Genomic DNA, 18,702 nt, shown 5'->3' on the forward strand with positions numbered 1-18,702 from the left:
TACACTGAGGCTAATCTCACCTATGTGACACCTGAGTAAGCTACAGCAAACTCTAAAAAGTATTTGTCTTGGTTCCCATTCACAGCCGAAGCCTCTCATGGCCTCCAGTAGTTAAATGCTGCAGGTGCAGAAATGCAGCCACAGGGTGGCTTTCAGCAAATCGCCTGAAACCTCTTTTGTTGACGGAGGGATTTAAAGCGTCACCAAAGCTTAAATCCATACAGACTTGTCTGTCACAGTACTATGGGAGACATTCCTGACAGGCAAACACTTTTACACAGATCACCGGCTAAAGCGCTGCTGTCCAAGCAATCTGCAGGTGAAAATCTGTGCAAATGAAATAAGCTGATTCACTTTCAAGTGACCGAAGAGTTGAAAACAAAGTGGATACAGAAGTGATTGAAGGGCATCTACATTCAATCTCACACTTTCACGTCCATCAGCCATTTCGTGCTTTTGAATTCATGGCACAATGTCACAGAATAGTTTGGTACTTGCTGTGCTGCCATTTTGCAGAATTTTGGATAGTTAATGTTGAAAGAAGCAAAGGATATATGTGTAATATGTGTAACATTTCAAATACACATCTTTTAAAGGACTAGCTCAACGTTTTTGTGAAATATGCTTATTCACTCTCTTGCTGAAGGTCACAGTTGATTAGCTTAGCTTAACACAAAGACTGAACACAGGGGGAAACAGCTAGCCCGGTTCTGTTCAAAACTGCTTATTTAAGAATAAATAAATGATATAACACGTTATTTAGTGAGCTTTATAGCTGCTGGTAGGCAGATTTTCCTACCTTCGGCCAGAGCCAGGCTAGCTGTTTCCTCCTGTTTCCAGTCTTTGTGCTAAGCTAAGCTAATAGGCTGCTGGCTCCATCTGCATATTTACTCTACAGATATGAGAGAGGTGTCAATCTTCTCATCTAATCAGCAAGAAAGCGTTTAAGTTTATTTCCCAAGTTGTTGAACTATTTCTTTAACTCAGTGTAGAAATCGACTTTGCCATCATCAGAGTAAATATGTCTTTCACTCGTTCAATTGTTTCTAGAAAACAATCCCATTGAAAGTAAGTCTGGCTGCTTCTAGCACTGTGATGAATATTTTCCTACGCAACATTATGCAGCATTCGATGACATTATATGCACCCGAGAGACAATTAAAACAGACAACTTTGCTGCAGCCACCGAAGCCTCTAATTAGTTCTGTGGCCTTAATTGCACTTTTGTTATGGAGAAAATAAGGTAACTAAGGAATCAAAAAAACGATTAGAGATGAGAAATAAATCCATCATGCTGTTTTTCAGGGTTATAATTATGTTCACATTAGAATCATTGCAATTAAATAAGATCATTTTGCCACAAGCACAACAGAACATTGCTTCACAAACAAAAACGCGCCTGTGAATGTGCCTTTAAAGTGTTTTAGGCTTTGAGAGTTAGATCATGTCTAGTGCTCGGACATCTTTATTTTGCTGGCAATGATTTGATGTCACATTTTTCAAGTCATTATAAACCACTCTGGGAACACGAGTGGGTACTAAATGTACCCTCAGGAGACAAGACTTGGAATAGAGGGCAGTTATTTGTACTGGAACGTAAATTTCCGCTAGCTGCAGGCTGTAACTCAGGACGTAATTTGTATTCGCCATCATCGGCGAAGAAATCTGCTGTCTTTGACGCGACACTGCTGCAAACACTATCACAGTGTTTTTCCAATGGTTTTGGACAGTGATGTATGAGTAGCTGTAAGCACAGTAAATTCTTCAAATTATTTTTCAAGACCACATCAGGTTGCAGTTTTCTGTGACATATTATGTGTGCTGCCACCATACTCTATTCATTGTAAATGGCAATCCCCATAAAGTGTATGAAAGCCAATAAACGGTGGCAGGACACGTCACACTGATAGAAAATCTCCTCATGAGGCGCTTCAGCTGCAATGGCAGCAATAAAATTGAAGACCCACTGTAACATTTATAGGTATTAGCCTAGCTTATCCAGAGTATTAGCACCATTGGACGGCTGTTATTGGCTTTAATATCTGGAGCATTCAGGACCCTGTAACACACTGAGCCTCAGCACCGGAGTGACTTTCCCCCGGTGTGTGTGTGTGTGTGTGTGTGTGTGTGTGTGTGTGTGTGTGTGTGTGTGTGTGTGTGTGTGTGTGTCCATTGTGATTAAATGTGTCTGATTCTGCATAATTCTGTCTTCCTTTCAAAGTTTCCAATGCTCGTGTGTGTTTGTAAAGGACATCACAATAATTTCCTACCAGCAAAGCCAGCAGAAACCGGTTTGTGGAAACAAACAAACAAACCTGCTTGCCTCAAAGTGGACAGAGTGGCACAGCTGAGGGTTGTTTACGTCAGACGAGGGCATAAAATTGCTCTTAACCAGTTGTTTCTGACCTTTTCAGCTTGTGACCTCTTGAAAGAAAGTACTGTATAGTATGACCAGTGTTGGGAAACTTCACTTTCTACATGAACTAGTTCAAAGTTCAGTTCACAAATTTTAAAATGAACTAGTTCAGTTCATCGTTCATAATTCAAAATTTTGACTTCTTCGTTCCCAAAATGACCTAGTTCATAGTTCTTTTTTCCATATGTTGCTGCGAGCTATTATTGCTTGCACATACTTTGAAAGGCTAGCCGGGTGCTTCAGTTCAATGTGCCATTTCAGGTTTACTGTGGATGTGACTGAAGTGCGGATTTCCTTTATGAAAGCCGGCAGGCAAGGTTTGCACAGAAATGTAAGATATTTCCCATCCTCACCAACCTTGTCATAAAACTCGTTTAAAAGATCATACGACGCCTCCTTCCTGCTTTGTTGCCTCCATGCTGCTGTCACCTCCATGCTGGTTTTTGTTTTGATGAAGCATGTGACAGTGCGACGCTGGTGGCTGGTGTTGCCAGATTGGGTGCATATTAAGGCCTGTTTACGGTGTGTTTTAGCCAGGTTTTCGCCTGGAAGGCTCTATAGAAATCTGACACCCTACTGAACGAAGCTAAACCGAGAGAGCGTGCTGTTCACAGACACCAGAACGAGTTCACAGTAACATTCATCAGGCAGTAATACACTACGTTCGGTTCACGTTCGGCCAAAATATGAACGATCATGTTCATGAACTATCATTCAATGAACGCGTTCAGGCACAACACTGAGTATGACCACCTGCTCCTTGTTGTATATGTCCACTGAATGTGACCAGAACAAACCAGAAAGAGATTTTTTTTTTCCTGCGGGCTTGTTTGGCTCATCTTTAGAAAATCATGAAACACCTAAAATTATCCAATAATTTACAAAAAAAAAAGGCACACATTGGAGGCAAGTATGAAAAAATTGAGCCGCCACCACCACATCTATTTGTCCTATTTGTTTGTGTTTTCTATTCAAAGAAAAGGCTGTTAAAGCTTCATTATCATTTAATTCTTACGGTATATTTATTGACTGAAGTAATGTTATAAGCCCCCACCTCCTCCTCATCAAGTATGAAGGGAACAATGTACTTGTTTCATTTAATTAATATAATAACTGTAGTATTTCACTGAGTTTTTACTGAGGCTGGTATGGACCTCTGATTGATAACCAGAAATTAAGCCTCAGTTCAGGGGCCCATTACCTGCACAGAAGATCTACCTTATCATGATTTATTCACACAAGCTCCCCGAGTCGCACTTATGAGGTATACTCATAATTAGCCATTGTACATCAGCTCACTGTAGCCAGTTGTGTGCCATACAGAGATATACCCCCCATCTGCAGAAAAGCATCGCAGCTATTGTTTGTAGCATCTCTCTGAAGCCAGGATCGAATCACGCAAGAGGTGAGAGGTTAGAGGTCTGTCAGGAGCGCTGAGAGACACATCAAAAACAAAATTATCACAGCCAGCTGATACCATCGCTGGCCAGCAGATTGTCATCCAGGTTCTGACCAGGCAAAACTGTGAGGAAATGATGTTATTTCCTTCTTCAACATTCATACCTGAATAAATGAGATGTAACGTGAGGAGATAAACAAATATCTATTCCTGTGTGAGGTTTTTTTTCCAGATATGTCCTTTCATCCCACTTCTTTTTTTACCTGCCTGCAGTGCTTTATATAGAAGGCTATTTCTGAAGCAGATCTTGTAAGAGAAGTATCTCCTGTTATATAATGCAGGACTTAAATGTCACCAGCTTAACACTATAAAACGGATCAACAGAAAGGTGCCCTGATTTTGAGCAGTAGGTATTCCCTCATGAAATCCATCTTTTACATGAACTATGAAGAACGGGGCTACTGTGTAGACTACCTTTCATTAACTAAGTGCTTTATATTCCCACAAAAACCCCAAACACCTGGAAGCACAACGTTCACTTTACAGTCTCTCACAGCACAACTGCAAGTCAGGATTGTGTTACTCCCGAGCAGATACAATACATTATTGTGGAAGCAACATGGCAGATTCTACACAAGTTTGTGGTTCGTCAGACACTCCTCACCATTAAATGATTTACTTTCTTTGCTTGGCTTTACAGTTAAACGTTTAAGATTGATATAATGAAAATTTAATGGAGAATTAATGAAGAGGGGAGATGTCTATTGAGAGGATTATGTGATGTCTTCAGTCGTCACTATAATAAGCCACGGAACAGGAACCTGACCCCCAAACCCCTAAAAACGTTGGCTCTCCTGCAAACATTTACAGTATTTAATCTCTAAAGAGGATTAGTAAGAAACTTCATTTCTTTGTGCAGAAGCAATGACCGATTAAATTCAGCATAGATTATTTGATTGGTGTCTTGTGAATGCCACAAAAGATGGTAAAATATAGCTTGTCTGCAATAAAAATGTAATTTTACTCCTCATTAGTCTGAGGCACTAGGCCTCCATTGTTTGGGATCCATTACAATACAGAAGTGATTCTTACACCTGTCCAGTTTATGAATACTGTTGACAGTTTCATTCTCTTTCAATGTAAATGGCACTGAAATGAGAACATGCATAACAAAGAAAAGTGCCACAGTGTGGTGTCTTCTACACAAAGACCTTCTCTTCATCACTTTCGTCATGTGTAAACTGGCTGATGGGGAGATCACAAGTCATCAGATTTGGTCTCAAACAGTCTCACAATGGAAACACAGGGCTGACTGTAGGTAGTCTTTGATGGAAAGCGGATACCAGACCCTCATTAAAACCAGGTCTTGAGCAGAGCTGTAATGTCTGACAGATAGATGAAGCCAGCAGTGTTACTTTTTCCACGTCTAAGGGCTGTAAAAAGTTCATTTAGTGAGAATCATCAAGAGTTCGCCCAAACTGGGCTAAGATCACCAACACTCGAGCCAAGTAGTGCCAGTGGGGCCACTTGCTGGCAAATAGATAAACCCAGGCCTGTTCACACTAAATGTCCAAAACATTCCTTCAAAACGGTTCTGATTGGATGAAGCAGGCCATCATTAGCTTCTTAGCTGAGCGATTCCACATTGTTTCTTCTAGCTGACTGTAGGAAGGAACTTTGAAAACAGCAACTCAGCCAGGAAGCACAATGCAATAAACTGCCAATCTGCTGAGTCAGGCTAAAGCCGCCTTCACCCTACAACACACTCAGGTTTCTCTCTCTTCTTCTTCTGCTACAGAATGAAAGCTAATTGCTGTATTTTGACTCCTCTTCATAAAGACCATTTTCGAGCAATGATGCTTTTCCCCAGAATAGATACGACTTAATGCAAGTGGAACAAACTCTCTCCAGCCCTCTAAAAACAGCAGATTTATGTCACTAACACTGAAGCTTTCCCTTTCCTATGAATCAGTCCTATCAATCCTCCGTAAGACCGCTTGTGTAGGACAACAACTTCCCAGTAAATGCATTAGTTTGGAGTGATGAACACTCTGCAGTGGCGGGGAGATTGTAAATGGATTTCCTGAGCCTCAAGATAAACACTAACGTATACATCCTCTGCCACCAACAGCACCTAATGATTTGATTAAACTGTTTGCATAATGCTGCAGTCAATCTCATCTGCTGTAGATAATTTGTTTTGGGTTTTTATTAATTTTATCTTCCAGAACAGCCCCACGGTGACCAAATCTTTAGTCAGAGGCTGCAGAGATAGGGAAGAAAACAATGCAATGAAAATGTGTTTTAGTCCTTTCATTCAGCTCAGACACTGAAATCAGATGTTCCTAAACAAAACGATTAATTATTCATATTTTCGTCTTTGGCAGCCTGCATGCTTGAAAAAAAAAAAAAGCCTTCATTCTCCTTTTTTCAGCACATAATCATCCTCTTGTCAGGGTTTCAAAAAGCTGTGTTGGTCAGGACAACAAAGCTGGAAATAAAACTAAGGCTATCAAGTTTCTCGATAGCTATCCACTGCAGTGTGCTGCCAAACATGTCTCTGTTTATTCATAGAAAAATAAGAGCTACTTAAGCAAAAGTCAACACAAAGCAACACAGCAGGCCAGCCAAGACTGTAAACCAATACAAACTGACTGCGTGCCTGGTGGAAGATATCCTCGACACTGTTGGCTCTCACCATACCTGCACATACGGCACAGAGGGAACAGTGAGCACTTGTCAAATTGCATCAGCATCCATTCAGAAAAACAACGAAAAACAAATGTTTAGAGCTTTTCTGAATCATCTCTGGCCGCGTGAACGTTGCTTTGCTACTGGCATCATCTTGGTGATGGCTGTTGTTCATTTATACAGAATGAGGCGAAGCTAGAGAGAGTGGGCGCAGGTGGCTTTGGGGACTTTATTAGGAGCATTAGGCTTTCAAGGGAACGCTCCCTCCAGGCCAGGCACATGCATTTCGTGACATGATCAGTTGAGGAAATCGGGGGAAGAAATGCCTAATTCATTCTTCTGGCGAGTGGAAATGTGAAAAGTCTTAATAAGATCCAGCTAAAAGGCTCCCAGTGTGCTTCATGCTCAGCTGTACGGAGTCGTCTACAAAATGTAGGAGCTGAGTGTGATGAGCAGCACTTTTGTCTCCGGTCAGCAAATTTCATCTTTTCTGAGATGAAATGTGAACTCTCTTGTGACAATCCTAATTCTGCGCCATCTGTGTGTCCTTAGATGATTAATAGTGTACAATGTAATGTATCCTCTGTCAAGAGGTAAAATGTGAAGTGAATGAATGTCTGAGGGAAAGCTAGTGGCTTCTGCTGTCCAGCCTCTGCCAAAAAGTCAAGGTGAATATGGTGACAATAGGCTGGAAAATCAATTTGACCTCTTATGTAATCAATTTTTACTGTTATGTAATGTTGACTTGGCCATTATCAGACGAGCTCTGCACAGTTTTCTTCCTATGAGGTGCTGTGGGTGGTGGATGGAGTTTGTGTGTATATGCTCTGGGCATCAGCATTGGTCTAGTGAAGGTCACATTACAGTCTAGATTCAAGCTTATAATGTGAATTTTATCGCTTCTATTGACTGAAAACCTCATACAGCATCTATAAAATAATTGACTATTTATTTTGTTCATCTAAGTTTGACCAGCAGAGTGACCAACAGCATGAGGATTGCTACTTAAATAAGTTGATTGACTTAAATTTATTAAGCAGCAGGTCACAAGTTGTTGATATTTTGATAATGTAGCTGCCCACGCTTCCCTTTGTGTTTGCTCAGGGTCAAAGTAAGTTTTAATTGTCAAAATTGATTAAAAAAATATTTAACAAGAAAATATAAATGAATAACTAACATTATTACTTGGAGTAAGTAAGTTCATTATATTATAAGTGAATAATGCTACCAAAATACAGTATGTGGCAACCAAGCATTTACAAAGAATACACTTTAAACTCACACAATCGTCCATTTTTTTTGTAGAGATCTGTGTAACAATATGATTCAAATGTAATCCCAGAACTTTAAGATGAAACTGTGAGATGCAACCAGCAATGCTCACAGCCCAAAGTGTAGCTTCCATGTGGCCAAAAACCAAAAAGAAAAAAGAAAGAAAGTTTAGCCATTTTTTATTGGTATGAAATGTGCTGTGCCCTCAGAAAATGTTTACTTTTACTACATTTCCTGGCTAGTTATGGCCATCCGATCAGTGGACAGGAGTTAATTGCATCACTCATGTACAGGTCAGCAAAACAAAACTGTGACTGTTGCTACAAGTCGTCAAAATCTGCACGGGGTACCTTTAACAAGCGAGCACACCAGAGAGAATGAGCTCATCCATATTAACTCTTTTATAACGTTGGTCTTCAGTGTGAAGCTTCACGGATCAGCTGTGTAGAGTTTATACAAACAGTAAAGTTTAGACTTTCAGTTACCTCTAATGTTGTGATTCCAACATGCATAATGTAGCCTTACAATCACTTCACATGTATATGTTACGACTGCTAGCTGCCCAGTAGACATGGACGTTCATCTGCCACACACTTTGCATAATACACATGGTCTGTGTATAGAGCTCTGTATGATATTCTGTCTTCATAAGTACTGGAGAAGTACTGCTGTGGACCACCATGCTCATCACTGTCTCCAGTCAACCCTCTACATTGTGCAGTGACCCTCTTTTCATCACCATAGTCTTGTGGAAATGTCTTCAGTGGATGTTGTGTAGACAGTCCCACGCAGTATTTCCATCATCATAAGGTAAAGTCTTTTCTGTAAGATGCCCTGGACGAGGGCAAAAAGCACTGAGTTGTCCAACTGTCCTGACACAAGTCATTGTTGATTTCACTGTTGTAGGGGAAAGACTCTAGGGCTGCAGATAAGACTGTTGCCATGGTCCTGAAGGAGATACCAAGTAAGGCGTCATCAGAAGGGAAGCCCCTCCTCACAGTGACTACCAAGGTGGGCAGAACCATTTCAGAAAACCTCCCCGCCTTCCCCCCCTGCCTCCAAGTGGAACGTCCTTCTGTGTTGGTCATAATGAACGATAGCAAAGCTTTGACTGTCCTGTAACTTGACCTCCACTGTCTACTAACTCATTGATTAAGCCGTATCACTGTTGTATCTAACATAGAAGCAACAACGACTCATTTCCAGCTGCTCTATGGGGTATAAAACCCTTCTACCACATCACTGCATTTACACAGTGAATAATGATCTTACGATCTATAGCTATAGTAGCCTCAAATTGCTGCAATCAAACATATTACTTTTTTATCTTTTCTAATTAGCCTCTGAAAGATGCATAGTGCCCTTCCAGTTAACATTTATTGTGCATTTAGTATGCATGGAGGGGGGGTTACCCAGAGGGTCCTTTCCTAATCAGGTCAGAAAAACTTCCTCATGAACTTTTTACACCTCATAAGCAGCTAATCCTCCACACAAACAGCGTATGAATGCATTTCCAAAATGCTATGCCACACAGCATGGCATTGAGCTATTGACTGAGCTCTCTGTGTACAAACTGCAGCAGCAAATTACTGTTTACCCGCTGCTGAGCTTTTCACTTCTCTTTTGCTTTTTAACTGTTATAGCTGGATGGAGTCGGTGCTCCAGATGCCAATATGAGTTTTCTTGCTCTGTGCTTGATTGCTTTTGTACAGTATGTGTGTGTGCTGCAGTGTGTGTCTTCTTGTATATCTGTCTGTGCTTTAATAACCTATAGCATGCTTTATACTCGCTTGACTTTCTATTACAATGTCTGGTTTGATAAGCTGACATGCAACCAAGATAATGCTTACACTCAAGTGGAAGAGATTCAATCATGCCCCAGAATATTTGCTGACAGACAAAAGCTGCTGTGTTCACACTAACAAGACATGACTTGCCTCTGTAAAAGCTTTTGTTTAATTCCCTGACATATGTCCTTTGTGTGTCTCAGGAGAACTGCTTATTGCACTTACACCCGAAGCCTTTTCTGGTGGTGCATCTATTGAATGGACTCAATACATTAAATTCCCCGGAAATCAATATTATGGAGACAGCAGGCACCTCACCTGATTATAACCTGCTTGTAACATTTTACCTCCTACAAATATCAATACTTTCATCCTTCCGAGAACACAGTGACATGATCGACTGAGAAAAATACAAACACACATCACAACCATGTCTTCACCGTGTCTGATTCTTGCAGCGCAGTATTGATTGAACCATCGCCCAGGTCTCGAAGGTTTTCAGCAAGTGTCAGCAAGGCAATCCTTAAACATACCTGAAAACATGACAATTAACAGCAGCTGCAGTCAAGTGACTGCTCATAACTGTGGTATGAAACACAGCAACAACTAAGCGTCCAAAAATCCAAATCTGGAAAATGATCATTGTTTATACCTGCTTGTTATATGCACTTCACTCACTCTCTCATATGCAAGCACACACAGCAGAGTACAGTAAGCAGCTGTTGCAAGTCAGCATTGTTCTGCTAAGAGCAGTTGGTAAATATTTTATGCCGGAAGAGAGTAAAGCAAGCATCAGGAAAAAAAAAAAAAAAAAAAAAAGATCAGGTTGTGCGCTTTTCACCTCTCACTTGAATGTTCGTCACTTTGTTTGAAACCCTTTTTCGGGAAAATAAACACAAAATTGAAAGAACTGCTGCGTCAAGCTGATCACTTGACGCTGCTCCCATGTGGTTAGACACGACTCATGATTGCTGCGCTCACCAGAGGCTGAGGCTGCAGTTTGAGAGGCATCGTTTCCCCTTGATGTCACTTAGCAAGTGACAGAGGCTAAGTGACGGGCTGTGGCTCCTCATGCCACAAGCCAAGTCAAGTCTGTTTGTAAAGCCCAACATCACACACAATGTCTCAAAGGACTTCAGAGTCCGGGGTCTCAGCCCAGCCCAAGCTCTCTGAGACGATAGAGAAACTTCATACAAAGCCAGGCAGATTAAAAATCTCACCAGCAACAAGGTGACTGATTCGACCTGTGCTGAATATGTTTCTAAAGCCTGATGCATCTTATTTCTCTAAGCCTCAGTCGTTATCCAAAAACTATTAAAAACACACCAATGAGCCACACTTTTACATGAGGTGACATGATCCTTCATTACAATAAGCATGGGCAGTTTATTTTGAGCCAATATCACATCGTTCTAATACCATAAATAAAGGTAGCACTGAGGTTTGTGGAAGAACTACAGAGCTGAGCTGCTTTAGAAAATTTTGAGCCTTTAAAGAAAATTAAATTCTATGTGTGCTGTTTTTAAAGATTTGCATCTTCACTGGGAATTAATGGGCTTGGGGCTGATTGCCACAGACAGGGCAGTCAGAAAGGAGAACTTTCGCCTTGTTAGATTTGTTTTTTTCAGGGGTTTGCTGAACATTACATAACAGAGAATAATGCCAATCTTATCGTTAAAAAATTGAAACACACAAAAGTGGAACATTTTGTCTTGGCTACACTTTTTTCACAATTTAATTCCCAATTTTACAGCCTAAGGACGAATCATGTTAAACCATTATGATGACTCATAAAATACCCAACTAACCGAACTCCAGTATTCAGGCCCGTGGGAGTGCATGGAACAGTTCATTGCCACCCACAATAACAGCTTTAACACAACTGTAATGAGTAAACAACCTGCTGCTTTACAGAGAAGATTTACAACGCTACCTCAGAATCAAGAAAACACATTTTAGCTAAAAAAATATAGATGCTGAAGAGTTAAATGTGATATATTTCCTGATCACAACATAATCCACATATGAACCACCACATATTGAAAAGAACCGCCCCTCACAAAGCCTCCAGGTTTTACCAAAAACTGTTGTAAGTTCTCTGCTTTGGTATTTTTTATCCACCATTCTCTTTATGTAGTGCTTCCCATCCTCTCGTACCTCCTCCTGTCCTCACCTCAACGTCCCTGCCTTCAAAGCTCTGACAAGTTTAACTGGTACACTGCTCCCTTAACAGCAACATCTGAGAGATCTCTTGGAGTCAAGCCCAAGCGGCACAATTAGCTGAAGTTTTCCATTACATAATTTTCTAGATTACTCCTTAAAGCACTTGTAAACAAAGTGCCAAAGTGCTTTGCATATGAGAGGAGCAAAAAGGTATAACAGGAGGGAGCAGAGGAGGAAACAAGGCTGTATGGGAAAATGGTAAACTCCTCGTAGTGAGAGTAATGGGCAAACAGCTCAGAAAGCTTCTCTCTTGGGTTAAGAGTGCACCTGTAATTGGCATTTGCATGTAACCTGCAACCAAAGTGCCTGACGCATCTCCCCAGATGAATGCTGTAGATCTTCTGTCCCCATTTTCTGGATGATTAGAAGAGGAAAACGCAGAGGTCTCATCGTCTCAAAACCATTATTTAAAATTGGCCCCAATTGCAATCACAGGAAGTGCTTTGATGATCTACAATGATCACGTTGGCTGCAGTGCAGATAACACAGTGTCCTCCATTAGGAGACTGCCAGCTGTGATGTACAGTGACATCCTGCATCCCAACAGTTATGACTATCTGCCCAAAACTCCAGTAAATCACACTAACATTTTTGACATTATTAGATGCGACCAACAGTGATGTTAAGTCAGTCAGTCATGCTTAAAAAGTCTTATGCTAACAGTGACAATGCACACATGCTAATGTTTACCATGCATTATGTTTACCACGTTCACCACATTAGTTTAGTGTGTTCCCATTTGTTAATTAGCACTAAACACACACAAGTCATTGGGGAATTTTGGAAATGTCATACATTTTACAGGTATTTGGTAATAATTAAGAGCATATAAAGAAGTTACATTTTCATGGAAACATTTCACTGAAAACCACAAACTCAGCAACACCAAGTGGTGGGCTGACAAACCATATGGTGCCATATAGAGCTGCTAGTATGCCTGACAGCATGTGCCAAAACTGTATAACCCTAAGAGATGCATCACAGTTGGTAAAGCAGAGGCTTCTTGTATCAGAGATCTGTTTTTTATAATCCCCACTGCATCAATTAAGGGCCAAGCTGGTTGCAGTTTATCACAAATAATGTTCTTGTTTCACAACCAAACACCATGTCATATTTTCTGGACAAAACCTTCAGCAGTGAATATGAGTCAGCAGAGCTCAGAGCCAAGATCCTGTCAACATCTCTCATTATTCTCTAAAAACCTCTAGACTTTTTTAATGAATTACATGTATCACTTGAAGATTACAGCGTGCTATAAATGTTCTGCACGCTGCTCCTTTGACAGCGCTGACCTTCAGTCAATCAGTCACAACATCAAAAACATTGACTCTGCAGGGAGGGCTCCGGCCTGCAGCTTCACTGCTCAAAAAATATAGAGTGGAGAAATCCAAGGTCAGCTATCTTTAGGGGAAATTTCACACAAACTATAGAGGATTTATCAGTGTGCCGGTGCTTAATGCAGACAGTAACTCTCAGATGTACCCAGGCATCGCACAAATTGTTATTCACTGACAGATGTTTCTCTGGTTATCATCCCCTTAGCCTCTGTGACTATATGCATTTATGAACGTCACTGACATTGTTAAGAGATTCCCCCTCCAGTACTCAGGTCCCATGTCTCCAGTGATTTTTAAAGAGTGCACCATATTTATACAGCTCAGCCGGCATTTGTGTAGAATGGACCAGTCATCTAAGAAGCTGCTTGGGTGGAGCTACGTTCAATTTGTTGAATACACAAAACACAAAAAGGAATCAGAAAATTAAACAAAAGGGAAATCTTATATCTCCATTACAATCTATAACGTTTTCATGACATTTAAATATTCCCTCCCTGTGCAGTAATATAAAGTAGCATTACATTTGATTTCATAGCAAAAAAATCTAGTATAAATGAACGGCACGGTACAGAGTTGAGTATATACAATTTACAAGAGCTGATTTAGTTACAAGAACTTAATATCCTCTGTGTGATCTTATAAAAAGTCAAACTGAGATTGAAATTAATACAAAACTGTGGGAACCCTGCCAAGATAACTCATTTAATTACCAGCAATTACTGATTTGTCATGCATGCTTGTAATTAAACCTAAATGATGCAAATTGGTTATATATAAATAGATATCTTACTGAAACAACTGAAAGCACTGATAAATGAATATTCTCCTCCCCTGTCCTTATTAAATCATTGTCCTGAGACCATATTGTTATTTCCATCATCGGTTAATTTAGTGATCACTTACTTAGTTTATTATTTCTGAAAACAGTGTCAAAAACTAATGAACTAGAATTACCACCTTGCTGTTGGATGCTCCCACCAACCAATCAGATGGCAGTTTACATCCACGTCTATCCAGAGTCACAGTCATGCAAGACATTGAAGGAATATAATAAAAGGCATCTTTTGGCAAAATGGAAGTTATCACCATATTAATAAGTATGATTCCAGTGAATAATTTCAAGAGAGAAACAGGCTGTCTTCACTTACAGACTACTTCTACAGAGGAGTGACGGAGAGCTTGATCACATGGTGAAACAGCAATCACCTGAAGTTCAGTATCAGCAGAACCAGCAAGCTCGTGGTGAGCTACTGCTGTGGGTCTATTCATATGTGAATTCACTGAGAGAAACAGAGTCAAATTCCTGCTATGTGTTCACGGACTTGGCCAAGAACGCTGAGTCATGACAGGAGACAATGCTTCAGATATGGATGTTGTCGCAAAGAAGATAAAATTCATAGAACGTGGATGCTTCACACACAACTCGGCAACACAGTCACCACAGTTTCAAGGTGAACACCCGAGATAAGTGTCACCAATTCGGTAACTGACCAGAGTGAAAAGTGTTGCTGCAGAATATAATGATGCCTCAGTCAAGTTGAGCACATTCGTGCGAAATTGTCTCATAACTCTGTTAGTTCACAGCGACCTTTGTTGTGGAGAGAAATGAAACAGAGGACAAGGTGTAGCAGAGACAGCCAGAGTGGGACTCTATTCAGTGAGCTCACACATACAGATGTTCAACAGCAAAGTCCTCTTCATATCAGGTCTGACAATTACTTTTGCAGACACATATACACCCACACGTTACGTCACGTCTGAGCTGACCGACACCCACTGATTCAGGGAAGCTGGAGTCATTTACAATGGCTCACATTAGTTCACCTTAGGCCATATTCCTTAAATGGTGTTGACTCGGTATGACCCGAGCTTTCCTGTTATTTACCCATGACCTGAACAATGGTAGGACACGTACTTTTAAGTATCCTGTTATTGCAAAGGTATCAGGTCATCAAGGCCTTCCAAAAATTAGCAGGGCATGTTGCATTAACAAATTGTACCACACCTTTGACCCCCAGCACCTAATCAGATCATCATCCAAGTGAACGTTTGTGCCAAATTTGAAGAAATTCCCTCCAGGCATTCCTGAGACAACACGTTCACGAGGATGGGATGAACAGACGGACGGACAGCCTGAAAACATAATGCCTCTGGCCACAGCTGTCGCCAACACAAAGGAATAAAAATGCCCATCACGATGTCCCAGAGCCTGAGGTGACATCTTCAAATTGCTTGTTTTGTCTGGCCAACAGTCCAAAACCAAAGATATTCAGTTTACAGTGATATCAAACAGGGAAAGACAGCACATTGTCACACTGGAAGCTCAAACCAAATAATGTTTTGAAAGATGAAATGAGGCATCCGCTTCATTCACAACACTAACAACTGCTACTGAGCTAATGGTGGCTTGGCCTTCACTCAGACTCAATTACACTTTTCCCGAACGAGCACCATGTAAATCACTGAATAAATTCGACCTTTAAAAACAAGTCTACCCCTGTGCATTCTCATCCTATGATTTGTCACTGTAGTCCAAAACTGGGGGGAAATGCATGGACTGGCAGCAGCCGAGGGTGAAATCAGGTTACTTCACACTGTGAGACTTCCCATGAACCAGAGCTTTATTCTGACACCGCAACTGCACAAACTCTAATTACCTATGCTGGGTCAGCGTTCTCGCAGAGCAGCGCAAACTCTCGCTCCACAAAGTAATGACCCCTTCCTCAGGATATTGTTTATATGCTTTTTTTTTCAAAGGCTTTATGTCTGCTGCCTGCAAAAGTGTGTTCTTCTTCCTTTTGTGCAGCGAATATTGTATCTGACATATTTCAAACTAGTTGGCAACATCTTCTACATTTCTTCATTTAAGTTTAACTTTGTTGGATGTCACTGCTAACTGCCAAGTGAAGAGACATTTCTGTGCACCTCATCATGAATTATAATTACTTTTCTCTTTTATTGTGGCTTAACCCGAATGTACTTTGTTCATAAGAGGTTAAGCAGGAAGTCAGACCTCTCTGGTGTCTGAGCGACCACAAATATGACGTCAATATAGAGCACGTTAGTCACATGCTCTATGTCTTTGTCTGTTAATGTCTTTTCGACAAACATATAAACCACTTTATTTGGTGCACCTAGCTAAAACACATGCAGTCTAACACAATAGTCCTGCAATGAATCATATGTGCAATAAAGCTTTAAAAAAGTTCAAATTAAAGGTGGTCAGTTTTTGTTTGAACTGTTTTAGAGAGGCGTTGCTTGAACGTATAGTAGTTTGTCTGCCTCATTTATATTAGTGATAGTGATTTCTATTTGTTCATGCGTAATCCAGACAGAATATAAAACATGAAATATTACTTGCTATAATGATGATGCACTCCGGTTATTTCTGTATCAAATGTGCATCAAAGTTTGTGGCAAAGTGAAGGTTCTACCTCAATGCTTTGGTTTCAGTAAGGTCAGAAGAAAAGACAAAAATATTTCAAGGGAGAAAGATTTGACAAATTTAGAGAGTGGGATCAGCAAACAATGAGGGCGCAAAGTCAATGTCGTTCTTAAAGGGCGACTGTAATACCACAGTATAGTGCAGGATGGATATATGACACATTTAGAAGGGCACATACAGTGGCGATATGCTATGAAAACCTCATTCAGCGCCTTTCATATCAAGCATATGGCAGGTTGTGTGCAGTCCATTCCTGCTTGGTAATTAAACTTTTAGCACCTTCATTAAAATTCTGCTTGCGAGCACGGCCTGGAGAGCAACAATAGCAAATGTCATGTTTCCTCGCTGCCAGTATTATATACACGCTGCACAGGCTGACAACAGTGGTGGTGGCTTACCCTTTCTATGGGACACAACTGGTTCGCACCTCCAAATTATGAAGCATTGGCTGGCAAATTGTGGCCAGCTGCACCTGGAGTATCCAGGCTTTAGGGTACCAATACTGAATTGGATGTAACCTATTCTGCAGCTGCACTGGCAGGCCTGCAAATTGGTGCATCGCAGGCAAGGTGATTAGCATTTTCATGGTTTGGAAGGTGAGATAAGCAATAATGGTTAAGCAATTCTTTTTTGGGAAACATCCATCAGGTGTCTGATGCCAGCTCAGGTCAGTGGTGACTATAGAGAGAATACAGGCACTGTAGTGACCTGCTCATCTTCCTGTAGTAATCTGATTTCTTTGATATGATGTAAATGAGAGTCAGAGATAGAACCTTAAGCAGTAAAAGGATGTTTTCACCTATTGTGTGTATTGAAGATGCGGTCACAACACGTCACTCTCCATTCATTTCTGTGATAAACAGAGAGAGAGAAGTATTCCAATCGTGAATTAAACCCGCCAGAGCACAATCTGGCTAAAATTGCTCTCCAATGTCCAGCCAGCTTGAAAGATAGGGTGGTATCGACCTCTCATTCAGGAAATATTGATTGCTTATATTCTGATTTATATTAATGGATGGCAAAATAAAACAAGCAGCAGAGAAGAAGAGATGCTGCGTGGCTATAGTAAGCACAAGGACAGTGATGGAGGTCACAAAGTGTTTGATAAGAAGTTTATGTTTACAACCCCATCTGTACTATTTCCTGTTCTCCCTGTTTTTGCTGCACCGCATGAAAAACATTGCCAAACCACATGAAAAACTTGTTTGGTTTGACAGCACTTTTGCAGTGAACGTTAAACTTATTCTCATTGGTCAGTGTAGTGTGATGACCTCTGTAATTTCAGCAGAGCTGCACCAAACTTCAACCTGAGAAGATCTCTAATCAGCCAGAAAGTTAATGTGCAGGGTCTGTACACCAAGTTTGACTAAACTGCAGCTAAAACTGATTTCCAACAGCTCAACAGTAAAATTCAAACACAGGAAAAACTGTATTCTCTCTCACTAAAGAGTCTGTACTATCAGGTCGCCGTCAGTCCAAATACAGCTAGCAGCATCATCGCAAACACATTTAAAATGCCATTTTGAGGGTTTGAGAGACATCTCATTGCATATCAGCTGTATGTAAAGACGGGTTTTAATCAGACGACAGTGCATGTAAAAACAATCTTCAATGTCCTGCTTTCAAATCATTTTCTCCAGTTTCTGTGTTTTGTGTGTGCATGTAAACATAGCGATGTGACAGTGGATTCTCCATCAGCCAAACATCAGCCACATCAGGAGTACTAATCCTGTACTAATGCAGCAATAGAACCACATGCCAGTTGTCAAACATCACTGCGCTGTTTGCAAAGAACAGCCACTGGACCCGACTCAAAATATACATGTACATGATTGAATGTAGTCTTCTGCACTCTGCAGTAGGATCTCTGTTAGGTCTCGAAATATTTCATTAAAAAGAAATTAAAATACTGAAAGTTTCTCTTTGCTCTTCACATAAACACAACCCAAATAAAAACTCTTCAGTTAAAAAGACTGCAGCACCCCTAACATCTGAGTGGATCGACACACGTTTGAATCACTTCAGTGCATCTGTGTGAAGTTGTTGTGAATAAAGGATTTGCTGCAAAGGAGGAGGAATGTGTTTTACCTCCTAAAACAACACACACAGGTTGAACCCTTTTGCAATGCTGG

At 40.7% G+C, this 18,702-nt stretch overlaps 1 protein-coding gene across 2 annotated transcripts in view; it reads left to right on the forward strand.

Moving 5' to 3' along the window:
* The window catches only part of pex5la (peroxisomal biogenesis factor 5-like a), a 90,703-nt gene that overhangs the window by 34,376 nt on the left and 37,625 nt on the right, over positions 1-18,702 (forward strand). Inside the window, exon 2 of one of the 2 annotated variants that reach the window (XM_070960884.1) lies at positions 8,685-8,789. The exons of the other annotated variant lie outside the window; for it this stretch is intronic. Within the exon in view, the coding sequence (XP_070816985.1) occupies positions 8,685-8,789 (105 nt within the window). The remainder of the gene's footprint in view (positions 1-8,684; positions 8,790-18,702) is intronic. 2 annotated transcript variants of the gene reach the window in all.

The sequence above is a fragment of the Chaetodon trifascialis genome, chromosome 4, assembly GCF_039877785.1.
Source record: "Chaetodon trifascialis isolate fChaTrf1 chromosome 4, fChaTrf1.hap1, whole genome shotgun sequence".
Taxonomy (NCBI): domain Eukaryota; kingdom Metazoa; phylum Chordata; class Actinopteri; order Chaetodontiformes; family Chaetodontidae; genus Chaetodon; species Chaetodon trifascialis.